Source organism: Panthera leo, chromosome B2, assembly GCF_018350215.1.
Source record: "Panthera leo isolate Ple1 chromosome B2, P.leo_Ple1_pat1.1, whole genome shotgun sequence".
In the NCBI taxonomy this organism is placed as follows: Eukaryota; Metazoa; Chordata; class Mammalia; order Carnivora; family Felidae; genus Panthera; species Panthera leo.
This window is the reverse complement of record NC_056683.1, coordinates 46820789-46832276: the sequence shown is the minus strand read 5'-3', so window position 1 is coordinate 46832276 and position 11488 is coordinate 46820789. Positions and strand designations below refer to the sequence as shown.

The following is an 11488-nucleotide window of genomic DNA, read 5'->3' as shown; positions in this document are numbered from 1 at the left end:
AGTAGAGAGGCGAGCATTCTAGCCCCCCCCTAACGTCATCAGAGGCGCGCCCACGGGAGCGCGACGAGATTGGCTGCAGGGTGGGCGGTGTCCGCCTACACCCCCTGACTCCTCCAGCTGACTTTTGCGCAAGCTCCGTGAGGGGCTCAGCTGTGTGGATCTTTGACTTCTAGGGCTGGGTGGTCCGAAGCCCAGCCGCCGTCTCTCACAGCCAAGGTCTGAGACAGGCAGGCCGTGAGTAAGACTGTGTATTTAGGGATGTCACCTTTCACTGCCCTCCATTCTTCTGACTCCTCTCTCCCCATTTATCCTTGTCCTCTGAGCCTGTCCTTTTTCTCCTCCCGACTTCCTTATTTACCTTCCCACTGTGACGGCATCCCGCTCTCCCCTATCTTCTTGGGTTTAAAGTCTCGACCGACTTCTCTTCAGCGTGATCAGTGGGAATTCGGAGGTACTTCCGGAAAGAAGGTGTTAGTTCGCCTCGGGGGCCATGTCGCCATCTTCCCCCGGGTACCCCAAAACCCCGAGATGCCGCTAGGCAGAGGGCGCTTGCAAGATTGCAGAGGGGTGCGCGGGCGCCACAGCTGTCTCTCTTCTAGGCTGCAGCTCTTGTTACTGTGAGGTTGTTTGTAAAAGGTGGAGGACTGAAAGTGACTTTGTGTATACTTGTGGAGTTAAGGGTAAGAGGAGAAATAGGAAAGAGAGGTCTAAATTAGCATAAAATTATAGTTTACTAACTTGTTCTGTTTTATCTTGAAAGAGCAATCTTTGAGACGCTGGAAACCTTGGATAGCGTGTGTAAAGTTTTAAATCACTTGATGATTTTCTCCCATCATTTTCTAATATTTAATGATATACTTATGCTAATATTAAATACAATTTGCATGCTGTGTCTTGTCATCTCCAACCCAAATTGGTTGAACATTGATTGAAGGTGGTTAGCCTTTCCTAAAGTATTAATGTGGAACCACATATTAACAGAACTTGAGAGTTATTTGATTCAGAACGGTAGGTATTTTACCCATATTTTGGGAGGGTCAGTAGGGATGGGCTTCATCATTACTCTTTAACATATTGTAATCATCAGTAACTTATATTTGTTTTACATGTTTTTTCTTTGGATCCTTGAAGCCTCTTTATGGCGAGAAAAGGTCAGAAGTCCTGTTGCCATCAGTAGTAGTTGTGATGTCTGTTTCCAGCCTTTGATTTTCTGGAATTTGCCATGTGATTTTCTGGAAGTCACTAAATAGAGGGCTCTTTCCTATCATTTGTCCAGGTTTGGAGAACCAGTATTTTAGGCAAATGAGCGTGATATATTTTGTCTACAATCTCATATCAGGCAGTTTTCAAATTACCTTTTATGTCATTGCTGTAATGTTTCAGTTATAAATTATTTCTCTCACCTATTTTTAAGCTAGTACATGTAGTTTATGCTTGCATTATGCTTGCAAGAAGATGGATGACAAGGACCCCATGGATATAATAGAGTAAAAATCATAGTAGCTTTAAAAGAATAAAGGGAATCGTTTTGTTGTATTTCTTTTTACATTTTGTTCTGTGTACTTTGTACCCAGTTGAACATACTGCATTTACAATGTTTTATCCTGATTCTTTCACTTAATACTTTTTTTTAAAAGATTTTTTTTAACTTTTATTTATTTTTGAGAGACAGAACGTGAGTGGGGGAGGAGCAGAGAGAGAGGGAGACGCAGAATCCAAAGCAGGCTCCATCCAGACTCTGAGCTGTCAGCACAGAACCCCATGCAGGGCTCGAACTCATGAACCGTGAGATCATGACCTGAGCCAAGTCAGACGCTTAACCAACTGAGCCACCCAGGCACCCCTCACTTAATACTTTTTGAGCCTGTCTCCTTTTTAAAGAAACTGCATAACATATTTTAAATTTGACTTATGTATAATAGTATATTACGTATATATAAGTGCATATAATTGTACAATTTGATGAATTTCCACAAACCGAATACATCTATATAATCAGCATTCAGAGCAAGACCATCACCCCAAAGCACCTCTTTTGTTCGCTTTCTGCACTAGCTGCCATGAGTAACCACTCTTCTGACTTCTGACATTAAAAATTGGTTTTGTCCATTTTTTTTTTTTTCTTCAACGTTTTTTATTTATTTTTGGGACAGAGAGAGACAGAGCATGAACGGGGGAGGGGCAGAGAGAGAGGGAGACACAGAATCGGAAACAGGCTCCAGGCTCCGAGCCATCAGCCCAGAGCCTGACGCGGGGCTCGAACTCACGGACCGCAAGATCGTGACCTGGCTGAAGTCGGACGCTTAACCGACTGCGCCACCCAGGCGCCCCGTTTTTCTAAATATATTTTAATAGCTATGTAAAATTCTATCACTTGTATATACTATTATTCACTTATTCCTACATTGTTAGACATTGAAGATGTTTCTAAATTTTCTTTATTACAAATAAAACTATAGGAAACATGCATTTTTATATGGTAACTTTCCTAGGAGTGTTGTTCCTCAGTGGAATGGCATAATCAGTCCTGACACTTTTTGTGCATATTGCCAATTTGCTTTCCAAAGTAATTAAAGCAGTTTATATTCCCACCAGTGGTTTCTCTTTTGTTTCACAACCCTCTAACAAATGTTGAGTATTCTTATTTTCCTTTAAGGTTCATTAAATTGATAGGTAAGAGATGGTATAGAAAATAGAGTTTTAAGTTCACTTTACTTGTTACTTTATACATTATAGAGCATGATGAATATATTAATAACATTTGCATCCCCAAACCTTTTAAAATACTAGGCTCTATATGTTGAAGCTGTATGACTCTAGCAAGTATTTACATAATTCAGATGAACAGTGGAATTTTGATCCAATTTCTTTACTCATTTATTTCTCTGGATCTTAATTTCTATGTGTAAAATGGTGAAATCAGACTTAGTCACTTAGTGTAAGACTGTGCTAGTTATTAGGAATATACAGCTCTAATGTTGGGTCAGTTAATAAATTAGCAGAGAAATATGTATATATGTGTATAATTTTATACACCTTAATATATTTTATATAAAAGTTAAAAACAGTATTTTAATATGTTGTAGTGTGGGAGATGACAGATGTCTAAAGAGAGAAACAGTGCTGTGGTATGGAATACTGAAGAGGTCATTTAGTCCAGCATGTGAGTTCAGGGAAAACCTTTGAATATATTATTTAAATGCTAGGACTTTGAAACCTAGTGCTGCCTAGGTTTAAATGCTGGCTCTTCTGTGTCTCAGTTTTCTCATCTGTAAAATGGGGATAACATTAGTACCTATCTTGGTGGTGTTGTGAGGATGAAAATTGCTACTCTGTGTAAAGCCCTTGTAGCAGTGCCTGGCATGTAGAAAGCCCTGCGTATTGGAGATGATGCCTTAGCCAGATTAGCCAAAGAAGAACATTCTAGGTAGATGGAAGAGCAAGAGCAAATCACGGAACTTTGATACAAGCAGGGAGCTATAGGTTATCCAGTATTTCTGGAACAGTGATGAGTCTGAGAAGTAAGCAGTGATCAGGGCATAGAGACCTTGAATGCCTATTTCTCTTGTTCTCCACTATTATCTCCAGCACCCAACACAATGAGTGTCATAAAGTAGATGTGAAAAATGTTTTCAATGAAGAAATCAGGAGGCTGTATGTTATCCTCTAAATAATGCAGAACCTTTGAAAAATCCCAAGTGAAGTGTGACATGACCATATTTGCATTGGTGTCAGTGTGTAGAATGGATTAGAGACCCTAAGACTGGCCAGTAAAACCAGCTAACAAAGTATTGAGTTAGAAGACTAGAACAATGATAGTAATTGTGGAGAAAAGGATCCAACGTTACGAATTATCAGGTATAGGAAGCAGGAAAGAAGAGATGAAATCATACTAAAATGCCTTTTTTTCCCTTCTCACCAATAGTTCCCATTTGGCTTTTGTAAACACATATATACTGTACTTCTTTTTCTAGGCCAGTTCGTGTTCCTTTTAGGTGTTTTCCATGCTCCATCATGTTGAGGGCTAAGACTTGGCTTCTTTTGCTTTCACCTCATCACCTGAAGCAGCTCAAAGAGTCATCAGGATCCAGGCTTATATGGCGGAGACTTCTGCACCAGCAACAACCCCTTCATCCAGAATGGGCTGCCCTGGCCAAAAAGCAGTTGAAAGGCAAAAACCCAGAAGACCTGATATGGCATACTCCAGAGGGGATCTCCATAAAACCCTTATATTCTAGCAGGGATACCAATGACTTACCTGAAGAACTTCCAGGAGTGAAGCCATTCACACGTGGACCGTATCCCACCATGTACACCTTTAGGCCCTGGACCATCCGCCAGTATGCTGGTTTTAGTACTGTGGAAGAAAGCAATAAGTTCTATAAAGACAATATTAAGGGTGAGATTTTTATGCAAAACATTATATTTATAATCAACCATACATTTCCTGTTCCTGGCTTCTTTTGAAGGGAGACTGGTTGATCTCTGTAAAAATGATAGTCACTTTATAATTTTGTGGTTAAGACTATACTCTGAGAAATATGAATGTTTTTCAACTTCCGTGGTCAAAAAAATGAGTGATCCAGAATAGGGTGCTAAATTCTTGAATGCCAATAGCAGTTACATACATGTTACATAAAAAGGAATTAGTTAAACTCATATGACATGAGAGACATTGGCTTTTTCTTTGAGAAGCTTTTTTAAAATTAAAGTTTATTTCTTTTTATTTTAAATTTATTTTTATTTTTTTAGAAATAGAGAATGTGTGTGAGCAAGGGAGGGGCAGAGAAAGGGGAAGAGAGAATCCCAAGCAGGCTTCACGCTCACTGCTAGTGCAGAGCCCAATGTGGGGCTTGAACTCACAAACCATGAGAATGTGACCTGAGCCCAAATCAGCAGTCAAATGCCCAATGAACTGAACCACCCAGGCATCCCTCTTTGAGTTTTTACTTAACGTTGTTAGGATAGGAATTAAAGAGGACATGGTTTAAGTGGTTTAAAGAAAGTAATAAATGATAATGTACAAATATATTTAGTGCAATCTGGCACTTAGGTCTCTAAAAATCATATTAACTACTATTTCTTTCTGATCTATATTAAAATTATATTGTTTGCTAAATTTGAGGATCTGTACATTTATATTGCAGATGGAGGATCTCATATTTAGTGTAAACTATTTTTATTTTTTTGCATGGTGTTTATAATTCTGTTTTCCAGAATATTTGAATAGCCAAGACATCTTGTTATGACCATATTAAACACAAGAATAAAAATAAGTGAGCATACAAATACCAAGTTATGTTAACTATTTGTGAACAGCCAGATCTTTTCATGAATCTTAGAAAGTATTTTTACTGAGGGGCGCCTGGGTGACTCAGTTGGTTAAGCGTCCAACTCTGATTTCGGCTCAAGTCATGATCTCAGATTGTTGAGGTTGAGCCCTGAATCTGGCTCTGTGGTCACAGCTCAGAGTCTGTTTGGGATTCTCTCTCTCTCTGCCCTTACTCTGCTCATGTGCACATGTGCTCTCTCTCTAAAAACAAATAAATAAACTTAAAAAAATATTTTTTTACCTAAAATTGTTAAGGGCAAAATAGGTAAAGGGGATTAAGATATACAAAGTTGAAGTTATTAAAAAAAACAAGGTTAGAAAAATCCTCAAATAGACATAAGATAGTGAGATGTTTTGTTCTTTTTGTTCTGGAACCCAGTTTGTACATTTTGCCATATGGGAAAACAGTTTAGGAGATGAAGTGTCTTTATTTAAATTTGTTTTGACATGTATAAGCATAAAAATAATGTTTGTTATAAAAGTATCCTATGATGAGCTGAATCGACACCATTAGTAGTGTTAACATAAATCAGTTTACTTTGATGCCAGACTCTTTAATTCTACATTGTTTTTCCTTTGTGTGTTTAGCTGGTCAGCAGGGATTATCAGTTGCCTTTGATCTGGCGACACATCGTGGATATGATTCAGATAATCCTCGAGTTCGTGGTGATGTTGGAATGGCTGGTGTTGCTATTGACACTGTGGAAGATACCAAAATTCTTTTTGATGGAATTCCTTTAGAAAAAATGTCAGTTTCCATGACCATGAATGGAGCAGTTATTCCAGTTCTTGCGACTTTTATAGTAACTGGAGAAGAACAAGGTGTACCTAAAGAGAAACTCACTGGTACAATCCAAAATGATATACTAAAGGAGTTTATGGTCAGAAATACTTATATTTTTCCTCCAGAACCATCCATGAAAATTATTGCTGACATCTTCCAATATACAGCAAAGGTATTTTCTGCTTCTTGTGGGTTTTGCTTTCCTTCTTTAGATGCAGGAATTTTTATAAAATATCATAACCTAATTTGAATTTGATAAGTGAGTCTGAATAATAGTATAAAGTCAGAGTGTGGGTTTTATGTTTATGTGTGTTGCTAGTTCGTCTTTTTTGCTTTCAATGTACTCATAGTGTGTTGTTACCTATAGGAATCTTGGCATTAGACATTTACTGTATTTTACTTATTTTTAAATTTGTATCCTCTGATAGTTGTTAGAATCAGGGAGGGCTCATAATTTATACTTTGTTTCTTACCAGAGTTCAGATTCAGTTTTGAAGTGCACACTTGTGTCTGACAGTTGGAGATCAAAATATCAGCTGTATTTCTATTAGAAACTAGATTAGAAGATGTCATTTATATCTGCATCCACAATGTGGTCCCTGATATTTCACTCCTGTATTAGGTTTATCTTCCCCAATCAGAGTGGTGGAAAAAGAAGGTTCTTACAGTGTTCCTATCTTAGCAACAATCCCTCCACTGGGAAACATAAAACTTCATTTTCCTCCGAGTAACTAATATGTATTTTCCCTCATCATTTATACTCTGCTTCTTGCTGACAATGCTCTCCGTTTCTTTACCTACCTTAAAGTTAGACTATTATTTCATGGCAAAAGGCCAGTCTCTCCTCTACCATGAAACCTTTTTTTAAAAAATCTCTTTTATTTCTTGTAATTGCTATTACCTCAGAACTCTTGCAAGCATTGCCTACTCTTCTCATTTGATATTCAGCTTTTACACTTTGCAGTTTTATGTCTTTTCATAGATCTCATTTGTCCCTTTGAACTATATTGTATAGAATTGTATATTTTTATCGCCCTTTTCAATTTCAAGACCATATGTGCAGGATTACATTTATTTTTTATTTTTATTTTTTCAGTTTTCCCAAAACTTTTTATTTTGAATACTTTGAACCTTACAGAAAAGTTAGAAGAATGGTTTTGTGTGTGTGTTTTTTATGTATTTATTATTTATTTAATATAATTTATTGTCAAGTTAGCTAACAAACAGTGTATACAGTGTGCTCTTGGTTTCGGGGGTAGATTCCCATGATTCATCGCTTACATATAACACCCAGTGCTCATCCCAACAAATGGCATCCTCAATGTCCATCCCATTTTCCCCTCCCCTCCTCCCCCCATCAACCCTCAGTTTGTTCTCTGTATTTAAGAGTCTCTTATGGGTTCACCTCCCTCTCTGTTTGAAACTATCGTTTCCCCTTCCCTTCCTCTATGGTCTGTTGTTTCTCAAGTTCTACATATGAGTGAAAACATATGATATCTGTCTTTCTCTGACTGACTTATATGACAAACACACGTACAAAGATAGCAGTAGCTTTAACTAAACAGGAGTCGATTCTCTTTCATATGAAAGAAGTTGGAAAGTAGGTTATCAAGAGCTTGGTTGTAGGGTTGCTCCGCAGTCATTAGGGTTCCTTTTACCTTGTGCTACCTTACGGTTGAGGAAGTAGGTGGGCTGGATGTGTTTGGCATGGGGAGGGGGGCAGCTCCTCTGATTTAAGGTGAATTTCCAGAAGGAACAAATGAAAGTTCCACTATCTCAATGGACACACACAGTAGTGAGAGGAGATTGGAAGTACAGTTCTTGCACATCGGCACTCTGCATTTACGGTTCAGGTATTACGGGAAGAGAGGGGAGAATTGAATAGTTGGTAGCAGGTTGCTTAGTTTGTGCTATTATGTACTTGGGCATTTCCCCTTTTGGAAGGTCCTAATGTCATCTGCAAGTTCAAAATTGTTTTATATAATCCTTCACGTAAGTGTAAAAGTTCTGGTTTCACATACTGATCAAATAATGTTACATTGAAGTACTTTGTAAACTGTAAACTTTTCTATTTTTAAAAAATTTTAATTGTAGAAAAATACACAATGTAAAATTTACCATCTTCACTCTTTTGAAGTGTACAGTTCAGTGGCATTAAGTATATTCACACTGTTGTGCAACCATCACCACCATCCATTTCCAAAACTCTTTTCGTCTCGCAAACCTGAAACTCTGTGCCTGTTAAATAATAACTCCCCATCCTCCTCTCCCTCCAGCTCCTGGAAACTGTCGTTCCACTTTCTATCTCTGTGAATTTGACTACTCTAGGTACCTCATATAAGTGGAATGATAAAGTATTTGTCTTTTTGTGACTGGCTTACTTCACTTAGCATAATGTCTTCAAGACTCATCCATGTTGTACCATGTATCAGAATTAACCTCCTTTTTAAGGCTGAATAATATTCTAATATTCCAATATTTCTATTATTTTTAAAGAAATTCTGCTACTAAAATCTCTTTGTAGAGAGGCACCTGCTTCTGTCGTTGCTTCTTATTTATAAGCTCTAAATGCACTCAAATTGTCTCTCAATTTCATGTAATTCAGTTCCCTTACTGTTTTTGCAATGGAACATTTTTCAAGACCTTTTGGTTAATTATAAGTATTAAAAAATGTAAATTACAGATAGTCCATAGCATACATTAGCAACAGCAAGTAACATTTTTTGAATGCTTCCTCCGTACTGGAATAATACTAAGTGGTTTAGGTGAGTCATTTCATTTAATCCTACAGCAACTCCATGAGGAAGTACCTCTATTTTATATTTTAAGAAACCAGGGAATAACTAGGTTGAGAATCTTGCCTGTAGCCTTATGACTAGTTAACTGACACTAGCCATCAACTAGACTTTGAGTACTTTGACTCTAGAACCCATGTTCTTAACTACCATACTCAGTTTCTGTGATTTAGCTTTTATTATTTTATTTGGCCAATTCTTGGGAAGGAGGATAATTTTGGGGCTTGGCAGAATATTTGTGCTATGTACCCTCTCTAATAAATTTTACGGGAATGGTAGAAATGCCATCTTTTTAGTGATTTGGCAAGAAAGAACCTGTCTGGGATATGCTTAGCATTAAATATCACAGTAAATCCAATTGAAGTCTTTGATTTCTAATCCATGTATCTTAATCCTGTTTTATTTCAGTATGTAGTCATTTTCAGTGACTTCAAAAAGAACTTCAAACAAGAAAATTGATAACTAGTAAAACTTAAATGTATTTATCCTTAGAAGATTAGCCCAAAGTTATGAGATCTTAGGATCTCTTAAGAGGTCACAGTCCTTGGTTTGGAATTAAAGATGTTTATTCAGTTTTCGGACTAAAGGTTCATTCCTACTTTTAGCTAATTAATTTCAGAGTTTAAACTTTGACTCTAAAGAATGGTTAGTGCAAATTCTTTTTCACCAGAAAAATAAAACAGGTGCAAATTTTACAATGGTTCATTGAATCACCACTCAAATTGAGGAGTGAATTAAATATAACAAAGTAAGCATTAAATATTTTCAGTTAATGGTAAAGACTACTTAGTGTATCTGAGTTGAACATCATTTAGAAAATAATAGTCTTTTAGAAAATGAGTTTAATAGAGAACCTTTAAAATTTTTTATTCACTGTTATATTTTCTATTATTTTATGTAGCACATGCCAAAATTTAATTCAATTTCAATTAGTGGATACCATATGCAGGAAGCAGGGGCTGATGCCATTCTGGAACTGGCCTATACTATAGCAGATGGGTTGGAATACTGTAGAACTGGACTCCAAGCTGGTCTGACAATTGATGAATTTGCACCAAGGTGAGTAAATTGACCTCAGAGATTGTTTCAGTGTTAGGAAAAATTTTTAGGACCAATTTATGAGTATATAGTAAATATATTGATAAAATGAATTTGTGTATATAAATGTCATACTAGATTCTCTTATGTTTTATTGGAGTAATAATAAGAGAATAAGCCAATACTGTTTACAATTAAAAATTAGAATTAAATTTTACTCTACTTCTTGGTAAATGAGAGGAATCTTGTTTTTCAGTTGTTCACAGAACACAGTTAACTGGCGTATTTTGACAATTAAACTGTAAACATATAAATGATATTGACTTTTATTCTTTATTTTTCCATTTTAAAAAGAAGTCATCTATTACATTTTTTCTGTTGCACTTGTAATTTAAGTGTTTTGGAATTCACAGTGCTATTAAACATTTCTGTTTTAAAACAGCTTATTAATAAATTTATATAAAAAATATACTTGATTGAAGTTTAAGAATTGTTTAAATTTGGTGATTAAAAATTGGACATATGAGTAATTGCTAAGTTTTGCTCTGGGCCAAGCACAAACTTACTTACGTGCTGGGAATAAAATTTGTAAAAACATGACTTTTGCCCTCAGCGAGTTCATAGACTCTATATCAGAGGTTGTTGCATACATATTATGACAGCAGTTCTCAAAGTGTGGTCTAAGGACCCCTCAGGGTAACTAACCCTTCCTGGGATCTTTCAGGTCAAATTGTTTTCATGATTGTATTAAACTTTATGTGCCTTTACCACTTTCATTATTTCAAGAGTGTACATTATTTTGCAGAAGCTACATGATATGTGATGTTGCAATAGATTGAATGTAGAAAGCAGATACTTATTCCAACTGTCTTCCCTTAAGCCACACATTAGATTTGCAAAAATGTAAAATAGTGACTTTTTTATTACAATTTTTTTTATTTTAGCAAAGTAATTGCTTTTCATAAAAATGTTACTTTTGTTAACATGTATGTTTACTGTTTCTAAATGAATTAATATATACAATATTGATAGATATTATCCAAATAAAAATTCTTTGGGATCTTTAGTATTTTTAAGAGTGAAAAAGTATCCTGAGACAAATATTTGAGGACTGCAATGTTAACAATTTCTTCCAAGGGCATATCAAAAAATTTTACTAGTTTTTAGCTTAATTAAGGCTCACCTTGTTTTATTTGAAGAAACACAGCCTTTCTGCCTTTCGGCATGGGCAAGTAAACTAAATGTGTAAATCAGTGACAGAATATAAGATAAAAAGGAGTAGTGGGTTTGGGGGCAATTGGAGAAATACATTCCTAGACCAAATATACTATAATTCTTTCAAAACAAAACAAAACAAAACAACAGGAAAACTTTCTTGCTATCCAAAACCACAAGTTTGTGGTTTTATTCCCTTCATGGGTTACCCCTGACTTACATATTGGTTATTCTTGAAGTATTTATTTTTGGATAGTGATTCATTCTATATTTAAAGACACAAGAGGAACTTCTTTTCTGTAGAAGACCAACTGTGAAGTGAAT

At 36.1% G+C, this 11488-nt stretch overlaps 1 protein-coding gene across 6 annotated transcripts in view; it reads left to right on the top strand.

Annotated features, from left to right (window-relative positions):
- Positions 1 to 81: 81 nt before the first annotated feature.
- The window catches only part of MMUT (methylmalonyl-CoA mutase), a 35580-nt gene continuing 24173 nt past the window's right edge, over positions 82 to 11488 (top strand). The window contains exons 1-5 of one of the 6 annotated variants that reach the window (XM_042939001.1): positions 82 to 234; positions 3087 to 3163; positions 3975 to 4399; positions 5921 to 6288; positions 9813 to 9970. In XM_042939001.1, the coding sequence (XP_042794935.1) occupies positions 3162 to 3163; positions 3975 to 4399; positions 5921 to 6288; positions 9813 to 9970 (953 nt within the window). In that variant the 5' untranslated portion in view covers positions 82 to 234; positions 3087 to 3161. Of the gene's footprint in view, positions 239 to 264; positions 681 to 846; positions 1009 to 3086; positions 3164 to 3974; positions 4400 to 5920; positions 6289 to 9812; positions 9971 to 11488 lie in introns of those variants that run through there. The other 5 variants (XM_042939005.1, XM_042939003.1, XM_042939002.1 and 2 more) reach the window with 5 other exon arrangements.